The sequence below is a fragment of the Gobio gobio genome (assembly GCF_949357685.1).
Source record: "Gobio gobio genome assembly, chromosome: 15".
Taxonomy (NCBI): Eukaryota; Metazoa; Chordata; class Actinopteri; order Cypriniformes; family Gobionidae; genus Gobio; species Gobio gobio.
The window spans coordinates 44,121,168-44,139,256 of NC_137108.1; the positions used below are offsets into that span (position 1 = coordinate 44,121,168).

Below are 18,089 nucleotides of genomic sequence, written 5' to 3' on the forward strand. Positions count from 1 at the left end.
TCAACCATGAACAGAAGCAGTAAAGACGTGTCATGAAACAAGTCCAGTTGTCTTGTCTCGGCAAACTGAGCAGAAGTAAAAGGAGAGCCTTTGCAAAATGCATACGTTTACAATCTCTAACATCCACTGCTATGATATACCACCCGCCACATTTAATTAAAAGACTGTTTTTGCACCCAAGTCAGCATTTTCAGGCCAGCGGCTGCAGAAACATGCCGAGTGACGTTTCAGTTTGTTAATATAAAGCCGACAAGCTCCAAAGTGCTGTGATCAGCTCTCCGGATGCACTCATTAAATTCACTGAGGTGCCGAGTGAAGGATCAATCCATCATTTAACACTCGGGAGGGAGAATCTATTTCCATTGTATTCTTTTATTCCATTCTGTGCGTTTCTATTGAAGAGTTAATGCTAAGAAATATGATTATAACTGTACTGAAAAATCATAAGGAATCTAAATAATACAGAAAACAAGCAATGTTATTAGAGGCTTAAATTTACCCTCTGGAGCAAGATCTTAAAAAGCCATTTATAACCATTCAAGTTGTGACCTTACTCACAAAACCACCATGGGTGATGACCTTTGACCCCTACACGCATAATCCAATATGACTGTCCTCTTTATATGCCAATACGTTTTTTTTTATTTATGACAACATAAACCTCCTTTTATTGTAACTGTATTTTAAACTTAATAGATAGACAGACAGACAGATAGACGGATGGATTAATGGACAGCTAGATGGACGGATAGATAGATAGATTATTTTGAAGAACAATCAACTTGGATGTTTAAGTAATTTCAACTTTTACTTTTAATTACATTAAACTGACTTAAAAAAATTAAAAAGTTAAAATGTGCTTAACTTATTCTGATGATTTAAACCAATAGTAATAACATAATATATATATATATATATATATATATATATATATATATATATATATATTATACATTAATTTACATTAATAATTCCTGATTTTTTTTTTAACCCAAGATAAATTTACATCAATGCATTTGTTGTAGTTTACTTAACTGTAAATACAAGTTCAAATAAGTTCATAAAAATTCCAGTGCTTTAATAAAAAGGGCATTTTCTTGCTTAGAAATGGCTGTTGACATTAAAACTCTAAATGCAATCCTCTCAAAATATTTCTCAAAAATATCATTTTGACAAAAAAAAAAAAAAAATTATTTCCTCCATATACAGCTCTGGAAAAAATTAAGAGACCACTTAACATGTTAAGCGGTCTCTCAATTTTTTTCAGAGCTGTATGTGCATGTGTGAATAAGGATTCATGCATTATACATGCATGCTGCATCCTGGAATATTTACAGATTTGAAAGCAGTTGTTCTTTCTCCTGCTCCCGAGACTGGAATGGAAACACACGGCTCAGCCTGTATTCATTAGCGGTTGAGGCTTCTGTCCTGGTTGGAGTTATTGATCCATGTGGCGTCCATCTCGGATAAAGAGCTGAACCTTAAACCTGTCTGTTACTAGACCAAAACAAACACGTCTGATTCCAGCAGGACACAGCCAGACTTTTTGCAGGACTACTTCATAAACTTTTTTTTAAATAAAGGCAAAAGAAACCACAACCATCTCCAGGAAAAGACATCAGTCAATATCAATATTTAATAAATAAATGAGTGATCTTATGTATCTCAACATAATAGTAGTGCAGAGGCAGTCCATCAATCCCATGATACCTCACTCTGGCTGCATCTGCCAATCACAGCCGGAGCTAATAGCATTACCTTTTTTTGTCAGAGTGGACCATCGACCAGCTTCCTGGTTTTAAGTGGCCTGATCTGATAAAAAGCATTAAAACATTTGTACTGTGACACACACCAGCTCACCCTCAGCACTGGATTTATCCTTCTGATGCTTCTGGTTGTGCCATAAAACCTCTGAATATGTAGTTTGCAAAACGATCTTATCTTATTGCTCCTCTTCACAAAATGAGTATATATGATGCTCCGAATAAACTTTGCACAAAACAAATATTCCTCTCAATCATGGTGACTTAATTCTGTCCTCATTTACTCACCCTGAAGTTGTTCCGAACCTGTATGAATTTCTTCTGCTGAACACAAAGTGATGTTTTATTATCACTTTTTGGGAGGAGCACGTTTAGACAAATAAACCTAATTAAACACGAGTGGAGCACTTTAAGCTAATCAACATTAGGAGGTGTATATATACTGCTGATATACCTTCTTTCGTTGACAGTTTCTTAGCATCCCTCCACCACTCCATCGCCTCACTTTGATTTAATAAACTCTTATTTGACGTCAACACAATCCATAGTACAATGCAGTCTAGTTCTAGACTATCTCTATCAGGGGTGGGTGGGGGGGCATGCAAGTTCATAAAGATCATTAATTTGATGCAAGTGTGAACTCGTGAAAGAAGATATTTTGAAAAAATGTTGGTAACCAAACAGTTGATGGACCCCACTGACTTCCATAGTATTTGTTTTCCATACTTTGGAAGTCAACGGGGTCCATCAACTGTTTGGTTATCCATATTCTTTAAAATATCTTCTTTTGAGCTCAGCAGAAGTATGAAACTCGTACAGGTTTGGAACAACTTGAGGGTGAGTAAATTAAAAAATTTTTGGTGAGCTATCCCTTTAAAATAAAATAGCATAACACAACTGTATTAACAACCTGTTTTCACTCCCAAGGCGTCAAAATCTGAAGTATGGTCAAGTGCCTTCCGTGTCATAATGAAGACACTAAAGGTACCCCTGGGCGTCACTATATCGACGCGCAGGTGCTCCAAATTATATTGGGTTGGAGTGTGATTCTCAATTTAATCAGCCAGCATAATTTTATTTACATTTATTTTATTTACGCTATTTGGATGTAACCCAACCCCATCTCATCCCTAAACCTACCCATTTGTGTGCAATATGATATAAAACACAGGATGTAACAGGCAGATACGACTGCAGGCACAATTGATTCAAAAAGTACAAATATTCCAAGTGTCCCGAGGCCAAACGATTGATTTGTGTGAAGAAAATCCCCAAAAGCGATCAGCGTCTCCATCCGCCGAAGATCATGCACACATTGAAATTTCTAAAATTGGCACCCGAAGAAACGTTACGTCAGATTTCATAGTGAAGTTGCATTGGGTCTTGTATGTCTCGTGACCAATAGCGTCATTACGTCAGCTTTGATTGTTACATGTCATTGGCTCTTGTGTGTCTCGTGACTGATTGTGTCATGCTCAAGAGTCCTGTATTATTTGTGCGTTCACGGAGCGGCAGGATCATCGTTTCCACTCTGTTCTTTACATGAAGATATCGTATGACTTCAGAAAACTTGGAATGCAAAACGAGTTAATACTTTTATACTATTTTTGCAATAAATACCCGTGATTGTACTTGTATTTGCCTGTTATGTGTTTTATATTGTTTAGAAGTTGGTAGGTTTAGGGTAGGAGTTGGGTTGGTTGCTCCAGAATATAAAAGTAGCCTATAAATATTCATAAAATCATGTCTGCTTTTATAAATGCATAGATTTAAATGCGTCTTGATCTGAGGCATTGGGCAAACAACTGAAATCAATGGAGCACCTGCGCGTTGATATAGTGACGCCTAGGGGTACCTTTAGCGTCTTTATTGTGACACGGAAGGCACTTGACCATACTTCAGATTTTGATGCATTGGGAGTGAGAACGGTTGGTATTAAGGAGAGCATCAAACAGAACTATAAACTAAGCTTTATTAATGACCAGCACCAACTATTATCGGTTCTTAGTTAATATCTTGCCCAGGACACCATAATTAAATATTCATGAGCTTATGGCCACACCCCTCAAACACAATAGACAGAACCAAATTTTTACTCATTGCCTTTAATTAATTGAAATGTTTGTTCAAATCAGTGTACATACACTAGAACGGTTTATTTATTTTCTGTAAATTCAAAACTACAATTAAAATTCATTAAAATTCTGCAGAATTTATTTTAAGACCATTTTCTCTTTTCAAAAAACAGTACAGAAACCATTCAAACCAACATGTATTTTGAGATTATGTTTACAACTATTATAAAAATTATTAATAATTAAAGTTACATTTTATATGATCTGAGGCCACACTCATTAGGAAACCTTGTTTCAATAAAGGAAAGATGATTTAAAGAAAAGAAAGTGTCAGTTTGAGTCTTTTGGGAGCAGGAGGTAAATGACACTCTGATTACGCTCATGGGTTTATTTCTGTCCGCTCGTTCGCCAAACCATTAGCGTATTACAGTTCTAATCGGTATATTGATCTCGTTTTGGCTCCATCTGCACTTGCTCTCATTTCACACAATGTGTTCGAGCCTCATAGTGTAATGCTGTTCTCTCTCTTCTGACCTTTCTGAAGGTCAACAGCATTTGTTTGTGCACATATGCAAATATCACCAATAACGAATAACAGCATGTTTCAGTAATATTGTGATGATATAATTTCTCAATTTCTCCTGCAGAGTTTGGAAACTTGGAACAGTAATGAGTGGACTGTACAGAATATATACTGAGAATAAATATTTTTTTAAAAACACAATGCTTGCTTATAATTCTCATATGACTGTATGCTCATACTGAAACAAACAAGTCTTTTAAAGCGGAGTTCAAACCCCTCAACAAAAATACACAGTTTAAACTTGTCTGACATGTTCAAACTGGACAATTTATTTATTTATTTTGCATGTCACAAAATCTGACAAAACATTTTTTAAAGACCTTATATGCAGACTAAGAAATGTCTTTCTTATGCAGACTTATTGACTGTATTGGCTATTTTAAAATATAATTTTATTTAAAATATAATTTTGACAACTAACCGATTTGAATGTCAGAGTTGACATCATGATTATAACAGAAAAAAATATACAATATATATATATATATATATATATATATATATATATATATATATATATATATATATATATATATATATATATATATATATATATATATATATATATATATATATATATATATATATATATATATATATATATATATATATATATATATATATATATAGGCATGCCTATATATTTTTCATTTTCAACAATTTTATATGTGTATAATGTCATATGTAATGTCATATTTTATATGTGTTTAAAGGTGCACTATGTACAATTATTTCAGTAAAATATCCAAAAATCACTAGGCCAGTGTTATATATTTTGTTCAGTTTAGTAGTTACTATATCCCAAATGTTTCCAACTATTTGTAAATCATGAGTATCTGTCGCCACCACGATCAATTTGTGTTTGCAGGATCCTGACTGCGAGGTGTCGAATGGTCGGGTGTTACAGTTTACCTGAGTTGTAGAGTTTTTTGTTTTGTTTTGCCGGCAAGCCCTGTGTGACGAGAGTACACAGTCGCAAAGCATTTGGTCCCAGTGATTTATTCAGGCAGCTGTCCCACACACGTGTACAAAAAGAAAGTTCAAAATAAATCAAAAATAAATCAACAAAAATACTGAAATCATACAATACAAACAGAAATAAAAATGCTTGGAGCAGCAAATCAGGCATTAGGCCTTGTTTCTGTCCCAGAAGCCTCTCATGCTACAGCCCCGAGGCTATCCCTAGCCCAAGCCAAGTTCCCGCCAAACACTCATGGAACATACCAACTCCCGGGGTAGACTTAACTCCTCCCCCATAACCCAAGAATACTGGTCTAGCAATTATTGTACTCAATACCATTTAAATGCTAGATATTGTCTCCATACCCATTTCAAATCATCATCATGAAACAAACAACCAATCAAAACACTTGATAACACTGTGAACTAATGTTCACGTGGTGATGACCTCCAAGTTCATCATCACAATGAGAAATTGCTATTTTAACAAAGGAACCGGGACGTGTGAGGGAGTCGCCTGTCAATTGCGTCATATCTGCGTTACCCTCGGTTTCCGGTTTTATTTAGCAGAAACACTTTATTATCACTGCAGTGTGAACAAGTGTCATAGCAGCCGCCGAGCGAACGCACAGAGCAACGTCATAACATAATTTTCAACACACTCAGATGTGTCTAATATGATAAACAGAGCTGCGTTACCTCATACTCATGACCGGAAAAGCGGAAATGGCGCCAGCCACTATGCCATAATAAAAGTCCCGCTGCTCGTGAGGTGTGTGTTCCGCTCTTCTTATTAACAATCGCTCCAGCGGCCTTACTCAGCTCCACAACACTCGGTCCTGCTCTGCTTCATCCTACAGTTACTTTAATAATTGCATCCATGAACATGATTTCTGCCCGAGTCCTATCCCGATTCTTTCCCACCGGCTGTGAGGTGAAGACCATGTCCCAAGATTCTGCGCTCAAACGCTGCGTCATCAAACTACGCCTTTGTTTTGAATAGGCGACCTTTAGCGGACCGAAAAGTTACATAGTGTAGCTTTAATGTGTATATGTCCTTTTTATTACAATAGGGCTGTATGACTGAGGCTTTTATTTAATTGATCATTTTCTATTAAAATATTCACAGATTTGTTAGCTATAGCATGACATATCTGATATTCCAATTGACAAATATGGGCAAGTGGATGTGTTTTGTTGTTTAAACACCTTTTCAATGATCGCATCAGTTGAGCTATATGTGCGATGGGCGCTGCATTGTAAAATCGGTGTGATCGTACACTCCTAGACTAAACACATCTGATCAAACTGTGGTCTAGATTCTCTATACTCACTGTAGTGCTGTGCACATACACTGTAGTGTGCATTGTTCTGAGGGCGCGAAGAACCGAATCAAAAATCCACAAAACATGATTAATCCACAAAAAATCCAAGCACCCTCACAGCACATAAAGCAGATTTTTATTAAGAACTGGAAAGCACTGGTGTTCTGTTAATCAGAGTCTTGTGGTGTAGGGTCTAGGGATTGAGGTTTCATCTGCCGTTTTTAAGAGCATCAAAAGACACGCTTAGGTGAAATGGACTGCAATCCATATACAGCCTCCAACAAGCCACTGAACATTTTCCAGCTTCCTGTGATCTAGACGTCTATCGATCTCTTGAGTCTGAATGATGGACTTAATGTGCAGAGGGGCAGGTTGCCTGTAAACCATGTCTTAGTACTTAGATTAGACTGATCAGGGCTGGAAACAACTGCACCACAGCACAAAAAAAACAGCTAGCAAATGTGTAAGAGTGGACTTTTTAAATGCACTGAGCACTAAAAGAGCTATATAAAGTAAAAAGCATGTGTCATGTGATCTCACCATTGACACCATTGCATTTTTTATTTGAAATGTTATTTAGAAATTAGAAAAGACAGAACCAACAAGGAATTTGTCCTTATTTGGACTCTTTAGCTGGGGGTATTCCAGAAAGCACATACATATATATACCCTGAATTCTCGGTTGTTTAACTCAAACCTTGCTTACTCTAGGTATGCAGGTTCCAAAACCGCAGTCTGGAGTAAATTCAATCAACCTGGAGTATGAAACTCAGAGAGTAAGAGAGAGTAAGTTCAGAGAGTAAGTTGCTATGGCTACTTACCCTGAAAGTTACCTCAGGTTTTGGAACCAAATTTGGTAGTAAACTTACCCCGGGTATGTCACATAACCTGTTTCTGGATCACCCCCCTGGTGAGCCTCCGTCTCCCAAAATCTACCAGATGCTACTACAAAATAAGAACCAATCTGCCATGCTAATTATGAAACAAATTATATGAACACTAAACAAACTCATCTGTGTTTTTCTTTTAGTTAACAGGACAAACCAGTCTGATTTTTACTGACCCCACAGGTCCTCAACATGCGGCTTAATCACACATATTCCAAAACATGCTGATCATTGTAAGTATATTTATTACTATCATCACAGCATTAATTATGTGCTAAAGTGACATCTTGTGGCTACAAGCATATAAGCAATAGCAATACACCAGACCATACTAAAAGATATGATAGACAGATATACGGAAGGATGGATGGATAGATTTTCTCAGACTCATATTCTTATTCCGCATGTTGTCAAGCTAATGAATGAAATGTCAGTAAAATCTCTTACTTCTTTAATCCTTGTCTGTGTCTTCGCTGTCATCTGATTATCGGGCCTGCCTTTACTTTGGAACGCCCATTTCCATTTGATGTCCTCAATTGTAAGAGTAATCTCACTCTATGTGAAGAGAATCACTCTCTAGCAATGAGAGCGGAGAGTCAAGAGTCCTGCGTGACAAACTCATCTTATACACAGTTTGGCCCCTCGAAATAAAAGGAAAAACAATATGTCTGTCAGTATGACTAAGGAGTATGTGCAGCCAACCACTTCCTCATGTGTGAGTTTTTGTGCACAAGATGGAAAACAGGAACTATCAGTGATAGGAAGTGGCTACATGAAGTTACATGCATTTTACATCACTTTTAGAGGAACAACCAGATTTATGTACATACAATACCACCCACTGCATGACGACTAAAGCAGGTCTACGTCCTTTCACAGTGTGAACGATCTTAGAGAAGAATGACAGGTCACATGACACATCTGGAGTCATACAGTACCACGGACAGCACCAACACTTTCCATCATGGACAGACAGACAGATGATAGACAGACAGACAGACAGACAGATGACAGACAGACAAACAGACTGATGATAGACAGACAAACAGATGATAGACAGACAAACAGACAGATGATAGACAGACAGACAGATGATAGACAAACAGATGATAGACAGACAGATGATAGACACAGTCAGACAGATGACAGACAGTCAGACAGACAGACAGATGATAGACAGACAGTCAGACAGATGACAGACAGTCAGACAGATGATAGACAGACTGAGACTGACTAACCCGACTAACTCTACTAACACTAACCCGTCTCAGACCAGCACTGCTTCTCACACAAACATCAGAATAAACCAAATTATCAAACAATCTAAGAATACATATCTGGAACATTGGGATCAGGAAACTAAATTACAAAGTAAATTACAATTCTATCGAACTCTAAAGTCAAATTATGAATTGGAAGAATATCTCCAGAGTGTCAGAGACACAAAGCAGAGACGGATCCTGACCAAAGTACAGGCTCAGTGAGCACAGTCTGGCCATCGAGACGGGCAGACACAGAAAGAGCTGGTTACCCAGAGAGCAAAGGGTGTGTGTTCACTGTAGGACAGGAGAGATCGAGACAGAGACACACTTCCTCCTTCACTGTCAAAAATACATTTCCATAAGAGACCTCTACTTAAACAAATTCAATACATTAATAAAGAACTTTACAGCCATGACTGAAGTAGAACAAATACAGATAATATTAGGAGAGGGACAGACAGCAGCACTGGCTGCAAGATACCCGTGTGTGTGTGTGCCACAGCCTGAGAGACAGCAGGTGAATGTGTGTATGTTGCGTCTGACCTCAGTGTGTTTCCCTATTGTCCACTACAGTGACCCTCAGTACATGTGAGTGTATATATATGTTAAAACACTGTGGTATCAATTGTTCTAATTTGTTACACTGTTTATTTAAGTTATGTTGTAATATTTTCCTCTATTATTTTGATGTTTATTAGCATCATTAATATTATTATTAATGTTCATGTATAATTATTTATGTTCATATATGTATTATTATTTATGTTCATATATGTATTATTATTTATGTCCATATATGTATTATTATTTATGTTCATATATTCCTAGCTTTGGCAATATTGTATGATTTACATTCATGCCAATAAAGCAATTTTGAATTTGATAGACAAACAGACAGATGATAGACAGACAGATGATAGACAGTTAGACAGATGATAGACAGTTAGATAGATGATAGACAGACAGACAGATGATGATAGACAGATGATGATAGACAGACAAACAGATGATAGACAGACGAAAGACAGTCAGACAGATAGACGATAGACAGTCAGACAGACGATAGACAGTCAGACAGACAGATGATAGACAGACAGACAGACAGATGATAGACAGTTAGACAGACAGATGATAGACACAGTCAGACAGATGACAGATGATAGACAGACAGACGATAGACACAGTCAGACAGATGACAGACAGTCAGACAGACGATAGACAGACAGACAGACGATAGACAGTTAGACAGATAATAGACAGACAGACAGACAAATGATAGACAGACAGACAGACAGACATACAGACAGATGATGATAGACAGACAAACAGACAGATGATGAGAGACAGACAAACAGATGATAGACAGACAGACAGACAGACAGATAGACAGATAGACAGATAGACAGATAGATAGATAGATAGATAGATAGATAGATAGATAGATAGATAGATAGATAGATAGATAGATAGATAGATAGATAGATAGATAGATAGATAGACTGCAACAGTTTCACATAACATCAGAGGAGCATATGAAATGATATTATCTAATTTAGCAGGACCCTGTAAGATAATGGTATAGTCCATCTGTACACCCCTCCACACTGAGCTCATATGAAACTGCCCATCCTGCAGTGACTGCTGGGAAGACATACAGACGAGGGAGGTAGCAAACTGAAGAGGTAAGAAATGCAACATTCATTACAGGCAACTAGATAGTGTTATTAAAATACATGAAAATGTATAGATTTTTCAGGTATCGTTTGTTAAAGTTTGAAAATGGCAGAAAGAGAAAACAATTCTCAGCATGAACAAGGAAACAGGGAGCAGCCGCTAGAGGGAGCTATAACAGGACAGACTGGATGAAGTTCATGGGATGAAGCCTTTAAAATACTCACATTGCTTGAGAAAACAGGGATGTTAAACTGTTGTCATTTTGTTTGAAAAAGTTGTTAATGTTCTATCTTGATCCCAGAGTTGCAAAACAAACACCCATCCGTCTGTAAAATGAAAAGCTTAGTAAAAGAAAAACTGACCCAAAAAAACACAACAAAATTGATTTCAGCCCTAATTCTCACTTCTCACTATTTTAAATGAGTGTTTATCATTGTGCTTTATCTCAGCTCTATCAGGTTCTTGAAAGTACATTTATTTATGATATCATAAGCAAACTGCCTTCATCCCAGAAGACAATTCAAAGTAAGAGCCCATTTTATCATTTAGGGTCATATTAAAAGGAACATTTAAATAATAATAATTTAAAAAAAAAATAATCTGTTGTTATTTATTTACCCTCGTATCATTCCAAATCTGCATTTTGGTTTCTGCAGTTGTTGTTTTTTCTGTGAAACACAAAAGAAGAACTTTAGGATTGTCCAACTTTTCCATTCAACAACAGCTCACAGTGACCACATACATTCTCCAAAAGGACAGAAAAGCTATATAAAAGTATTCTGTAAGAGGTTTTATATATGCTTTATATGTTTCATGCTGCGTTCACACCAAACGCGAATAGAGCGTCAGGAGCGAGTGATTTCAATAGTTAAGCCTTGTTTATACTCGCAGCGGCCATGTCAATGGCGTCTGGCGGTCCCACGCGATGGACGCGATTCCGCGCGGCGCGATCGTGAATTGACCTATCGGTAAGCCCCTCCCCTCAAACGCAGATGAGCCAATAGCAGTTGAGTATCAGTTGCGCTGGGACCGGAACTCGGACATCTTTAGGTGTCAGCGCCATAGAGAAACATTGGAAAATCTGAAGCTCTCATCGGTTTGATGGTGTTAATGGTACAAAAAAGCTAAAATGTCGTGCCTGGGGTACTGTAACACTGATTTAGAGCTCGCACTCGCAGTTTATCGGAGTTGTTTTGCAAATACAAAGTTTACCAGTTATTAACTGCACCCCCGAAAAATCATAAGCTCTGTGTGTATGTTTGTTTACTGTTAGTTGTATGAGTGTTTTTGTGTAATTTGCTGTGTATGTTAATGGTAATGCCACGGATAGAGAGAGAGTTTGTGAATGAGACGTTAATGCGCACTTCTTATTAGGGCTGTCAAAAGATTAATCGCGATTAATCGCATCCAAAATAAAAGTTTGTGTTTACATAATATATGTGTGTACTCTGTTAATTATTATTTATATATAAATACACACACATTCATGTATATATTTAAGAAATATTTGCATGTATATACTATATTTATATAATCTATAATATATATAAATATAAATGTTTTATATATAAAAATAATATTTTTTTCTTAAATATATACATGCTTGTGTGTGTATTTATATATAAATAATAATTAACAGAGTACACACACATATATTATGTAAACACAAACTTTTATTTTGGATGCGATTAATCGCGATTAAACTTTTGACAGCCCTACTTCTTATGCTTTGTTTGTTCAGCTCTTACGATGATTTTTTGGAGTGAAAAGAACATAATAAACTTGATAAACCATCAGTAAAGTGTGGGCTTCATTCGGATGGGGTATACGCTACATTCTGTGTCCAAAAACATCTTGGGATAAGGTTTTCACACTGACAGCTGTCATTGTAAGATATAGCAACTCCGTTTGCTTGTCCGAGTTAGCAACAGTAACTAAGGGGGGCGGGGCTTACCGATAGGTCAATTGAGCGTCTTGCGCGCGAGTGGTGCTTTTTGTGCATTCACGCGTTTGAAGCGAATTCGCGTCTGACGCCCGAGTTGAAAAATGTGAATTTTGGCGTCAATTGGCGCCGCGTTAACCAACCAGGAGCCTGCTTGCTGCCGTCACGTGGTAAAGTGACGTGATGAGAAACCCTGCATAATTTAAAAATACTACTATTGTGTCACAAAATGAGATTTTAAGACTGTTTCAGGTTAGAACAGGGGTGTCCAATCCTGCTCCTGGAGGGCCACTGTCCTGCAGAGTTTAGCTCTTACTTGCCTCAACACCTGTCTGGAAGTTTCTAGTATGCCTAAAAAGACCTTGATTAGCTGGTACAGGTGTGTTTAATTGGGGTTGGAGCTAAACTTTGTAGGACAGTGGCCCTCCAGGACCGAGTTTGGACACCCCTGGGTTAGAATGTAGTTGTTTAAAGCTCAAATCTGTGGTTTATTTATAAAGAGAGATAAAAATTATCTTGCGTTTTAGGAGTTGTGAGCTCCAGGCGATCATCGGGCAATCACCGCTCGTTAACCCCAGTGAGAGCAGCCTTTCTTCGGCCAGTCCTTCTGACGTTTGCCGCTGGTCCTCTTGTGCAGATCTAACGGGCAATCTTTGGTGTCATGAATCTATAATTTGTTGTCTGCCAAATCGTTTTGACTGAGGGCAAAGGGAAGTTTCATAACTTTATTTTTTTAGGATACTTAAATATAGGCTACATGCAGTGAAGATAATGTAGGTAGTGCATTGCCTGGACCACATTTGTGTGGCTATTAATGTATAATATATATTTTTAAAGAAAATGAAAAGAGGCAGAGTGGTGTTTTATGACATATTTCTCCAGGAGCGCCTTGAACGTGCGTCTATTTAGCCTCAAACGCTCTATTTATACGTCCAATTTGCTGTGGACGTGCGAATGGATTAAAAATGTTCAAGCGCCCAACTAGACGCGGTAGACACGATTTTGGTGTAAACGCAGCATTAGACAGGCTGTCAGGCTCTACATTATTGGCGGGAAAATTCAGTTCCCCTATGATTATGAGTGTTGGCTCCTAATCATAGGGGAACCACTTTTGGTGCTATATAGCACCATATATTAACATGTTCTGTATATGATAGCGGTGCTATATAGCACCTCAGCCAAAGAACCGCTGAAGAACCACTGAAGCACCAAGATTGGTGCTATACAGCACTTAAAGAGGTTCCCCTATGATTACGAGCCAAGAACCACTTTTAGTGCCATATAGCACAATTTTTTTTTAGAGTGTATTTTAACCATCTAAGCGCATGGTCCTTTAGCACATGCTAGTTTAACAACAGAAAAAATGGTCGGCGCATGGTCCAAAAGGGTTGTACCCCTTGTGGTGTGTTTTGGGCATAACGTGCAATAAACCAGAGTCTCATCTCCCATTCCCTTTAAAAGCCAGTTGCGCTTGCACCATGGTGGATTCACTATTTAAGGCCGCTACATACTTCGCAAGAACAGAGAAAAAAAATTCTCGCTCCCAGGGCTGCGAGGACAAAATGGCGTCATTTTGTTCTCGGAGCCCTGGTTTGGGAGTTCTCGCAGCTCATTCTCGACACATCGTCTGAGCAGAACTTTTTTCTTGTGGGTGTCCGAGAACTATTGTGTGATTGGTCAGAATTTTAAAGTGGGCGGGGTTAATGCGGAGAAACGGAGATGTTCGGCACCTGTTTTTCTCGTGAAGTATGGGATGTACTGGCCAGAACAAACTTTGTTCTTGTTCTTGCCACCTCGAGAAAATGAACAAATTTCTTTGTTCTTGCAGAGTATGTACTAAGCTTTACATGGCGGAATATAGACACCCTCAACCTGACGATTTAATTCGTCATTACTGCAAATAGGTAATTCTGATACATGCAATGATTATCCATTATGACATGTTGGCATTTTTCGTCTTTATATACACAATAATAATCTTTTACATTGTAATCCTTTTATTTTTAATATTTGGCATGTTTGTGTGGGCAAAAAAATACTTGTAAATCGTTTCCATTAATCTTAAAATATGGTCGATTCGATACGATTTTCAAAAGCCACAACGTTTTTTTTTCGTATTTATTTACGCAAACATTGAACATAATATCTGATTGGCACAAATCGTTATCTTCTCCGCTATATGTCATTCTCTTATTTACCTTGTGCGATGTTACAGCAGGGACTGTTAGACCTTCCTGAAAATCTTTATGCACTGATTATTTAATTTGTATGTTTGTTCTATTGTATTTATTTGTGCTATTGCTTGTAGTTTTATTAATGACTGTTTAATTGTCAAAACAACATAAAATAATAACTTTATTTATTACTTTTTTGTGGTGGGGCCAGTGACAATTGAATCATTTAATTCACTGAATCGAATCGAAAATCGAGAATCGACTCTCTTTATGAGTGAGTCATTAAATCATTAATTTAAAGGTCCCGTTCTTCGTGTTTTTTTGAAGCTTTGATTGTGTTTACAGTGTGCAATATAACATGTGTTCATGTTTCGCGTGTAAAAAAACACAGTATTTTTCACACTATTTACTTATCTGTATACCGCTGTTTCCACTGTCCTAAAAACGGCTGGTGATTTCCTTGTGCTATGAAGTCCCTCCTTCAGAAACACGTAACGAGTTCTGATTGTGCAAGCGGTTCTTGTGCTGTGATTCGACCACAGCTTAGCGCACGTGAAAGCGGTTCCTGTGTTGTAATTTGACAGCAGCTTAGCGCACGTTGGAAAGGTCACGCCTCTTAACGGAGAGATGTATGCGTTCAATAATCTCTACAGCGTCCCTGGGAAAGCCAAACAAAGGTGATTTGACTCCTGGATGAAAATAACAGCGTCTCGATGACATGGCGATAAACACACTCAACGCAACAGTTCCTTTTCTCCACGCGACCGTCCGCTTCTCCACGTGGGACAGCAACAAGACCGCGCCCCCTTTTTCGCGTTTCTTTGTGGGCGGAGGTTAGTCTGTTCTACTGCTCTACTGACGTAATTAAAGAAGGAAGTACCAGGATGTAGTCCTAACCAGCCGTTCGCTGTAGGCTTTGAAAGGGAACTTCTGTTAAATAAAATATCTCGCTTGGCATTGAACTTTGAGCTTTATAATTTTACAGGTATTATTTATGCTCTAACAGCAACATTACACACTAACTAAAGTTTGAACAATGGAATCGCGAAGAAGGGGACCTTTAACTGATTCGTTCAAAAACGCTGATTCATGAAAGAAACATGTAGACCTACTGTATACTACATGGAGATGCCATCAGCCTCGTGGATATTTGACGGGAACGATGACGAAGTCAAACAAGAAGTGTGTATGAGGAACAGAAAATGTTAACTTTCTATACAAGTTTATATAGTGATCATGATCATATATAGTGTAAAGATTCTTCTAACTAAATAATAGCATTTTAACAGCACATTGTGTGTCTTTGCATCACCAGTTTCTTCTTCAGATAAACATCGCTGGCTCTTCCTCCAGACACAATGGCTGAAAATTAGGTATTCAACGACCCAGAGAAGCTGAAGAGGGGCCTGGTGAAGGTCCTAGAATGTGTGGCCACCATCTCGTCAGCAGCAGCGGTGGTCAATCCCATCTTCGGCGTGGCTGGCTCTCTCATCCGGGTGGTGCTGCACCATGTGGACGATGAAGACATTCAGAAACTCAAACGTGAGTTTGGCAGCGTGAATCGAGCCCTGGATGAAATTGCGCAGCAGAATCAGAACGTGTTGCTTCAGATCAGGAAGGAGACGGTGGATGGCCTGTACTGTCGTGTAGAAGAAAACATTCGTAATCAGTTCTACAAATTCATGGACACCGTGGAGGCGTCGGCAGCACACGAACAGCGCAAGAAGGAATTTGAAATGAGCTTTGTGCTCAATCAGTGTGACCAGAACCTGTACACACTCTATGGTGCGGTGATGGGCGAATCAAAGCTATTCAGCCAGCCCATTCTAGAGGTGTACATGAAGCATTCGCAGGGTGACCAGCGCGTCATGGAAAACCTCTGCACGCGACTCACATACCTTTTCTGCATCGGCCTCATTGCTCTCATGGGTTATGCGTCCATCGTCGGAGATGATGAGGAAGCTCTGCGCATCGAGTGGGAAGAGAAAATGAAAGATGTGGCCAAAAAAATGTCAGAAGAGCTGATCACTTATGAGTGACTTTGACCCCACTTTTCATCTGTCTTTCTGTCTATTTCAATGCCCTAGCAACTATTTAGAACATCCCAACAACTAATGCTCTCATAACCTCTCAAAACCGTAATCAATCTATCTATCTATCCATCCATCCACCCATCCGTCTGTCTGTCAATCGATCCATCCGCCTATCTATCCATCCATATGACTGTTGGATCACTTATAACACTCTCATCACCATGATGGTCACCCCCCCCCCCCCCCCAACATAACAGAAACCCTTCTTAAGTAACATAGCAAAACATTAAACACCACTAAATCTCCACCTTAGCATTAATCGTGCACAAAAAAACATTATATAACACTTAATTTTGGCACTCTCGCTTTCGAGTGCAGTGGCAAAGCATGCTGGTAAATAGAAATCCAGCTTCAATTGAATTTAAGTTTGTCTAAATTAAAAGAAACAAGTCCATAAAACTCAAGGCAATGAAACAATTCTGATTACTTAAAATGTGTCCGTTTTGTGAACTCAAAAGAAAAAGTAAGTTCTAAATACTCATAAAACTTCATTAGTTTGAACTAATTTGTTTCATTTGAGTTGGCTCTACTCAAACCAAATAATTATTTTGGCCGTTAGGGTTTATTGTGTAGTGATGATCTAGCATCCTCCCAGGACACCTAGCAACACCCTAGTATCCACACAGAACACCTAGTAACTCCTTTTCAACATCCTAGCAACCACCTATCAACCACTCAAAACAATGTAGCATCTGCTTAGCAACCCTGAAAAATCTGTTAACCCATTCCTAATGTGTTCCTGCAAATATTTGCACTTGTGAAACAAAAGTTATATTATACTATTATTAGATATTATTTTCTGACAGTGATATCTTTCTGTACAGTTTACTACATGCACTAAAACTGAATCTGCCCAAGCCAAAGTCAAAATAATTCTAAAAAATATTTAATGTCAATTAATGTTACAAATCTGTAATCCTAATTACTTGTATAGCTTTTTCTGTAAATCTCTCTCTCTCTCTATCTCTCTCCCTCTCTCTCTCTCTAGAATGACTTTCTATTGCTATATTCTTCTGGCAGTCTCATTTATGCAGTATTATGAATAAAGATATGATAAATACACTCTTTCTTTTATTTCAAGACACAGTTTCAGTCAGCCAATAGTGTCAAAGTGAAGGCCACTGTGATTGTGCTTTGAATCAGTGTTTTGAGGTTTTTGTCCAATATATTTTTATGTAACCGTTTACATGGGAAATAAAATTAAGTCAAGTCAAGTCACCTTTATTTCTATAGCGCGTTTCACAATACAGATTGCTTCAAAGCAGCTTTACAGTGATGATAGGAAATGAATTTTGTTTTAGATGAAAAGCTAAAGTAAGTTTGATTCATTTCTGTTGAAAAAACTGATTTC

General features: G+C 37.9%; 1 protein-coding gene across 1 annotated transcript; it reads left to right on the top strand.

The window, feature by feature from the left end:
• Window positions 1-15,767: 15,767 nt before the first annotated feature.
• Window positions 15,768-17,791, top strand: LOC307138617 (protein rapunzel-like; the record flags this gene model as incomplete). Its single annotated transcript, XM_079837047.1, has 2 exons — window positions 15,768-15,827; window positions 16,019-17,791. The coding sequence occupies 2 exons, from the start codon at window positions 15,768-15,770 to the stop codon at window positions 16,682-16,684; spliced, it is 726 nt and encodes a 241-aa protein (XP_079693173.1). The 3' UTR covers window positions 16,685-17,791.
• Between the last annotated feature and the right edge of the window lie 298 nt (window positions 17,792-18,089).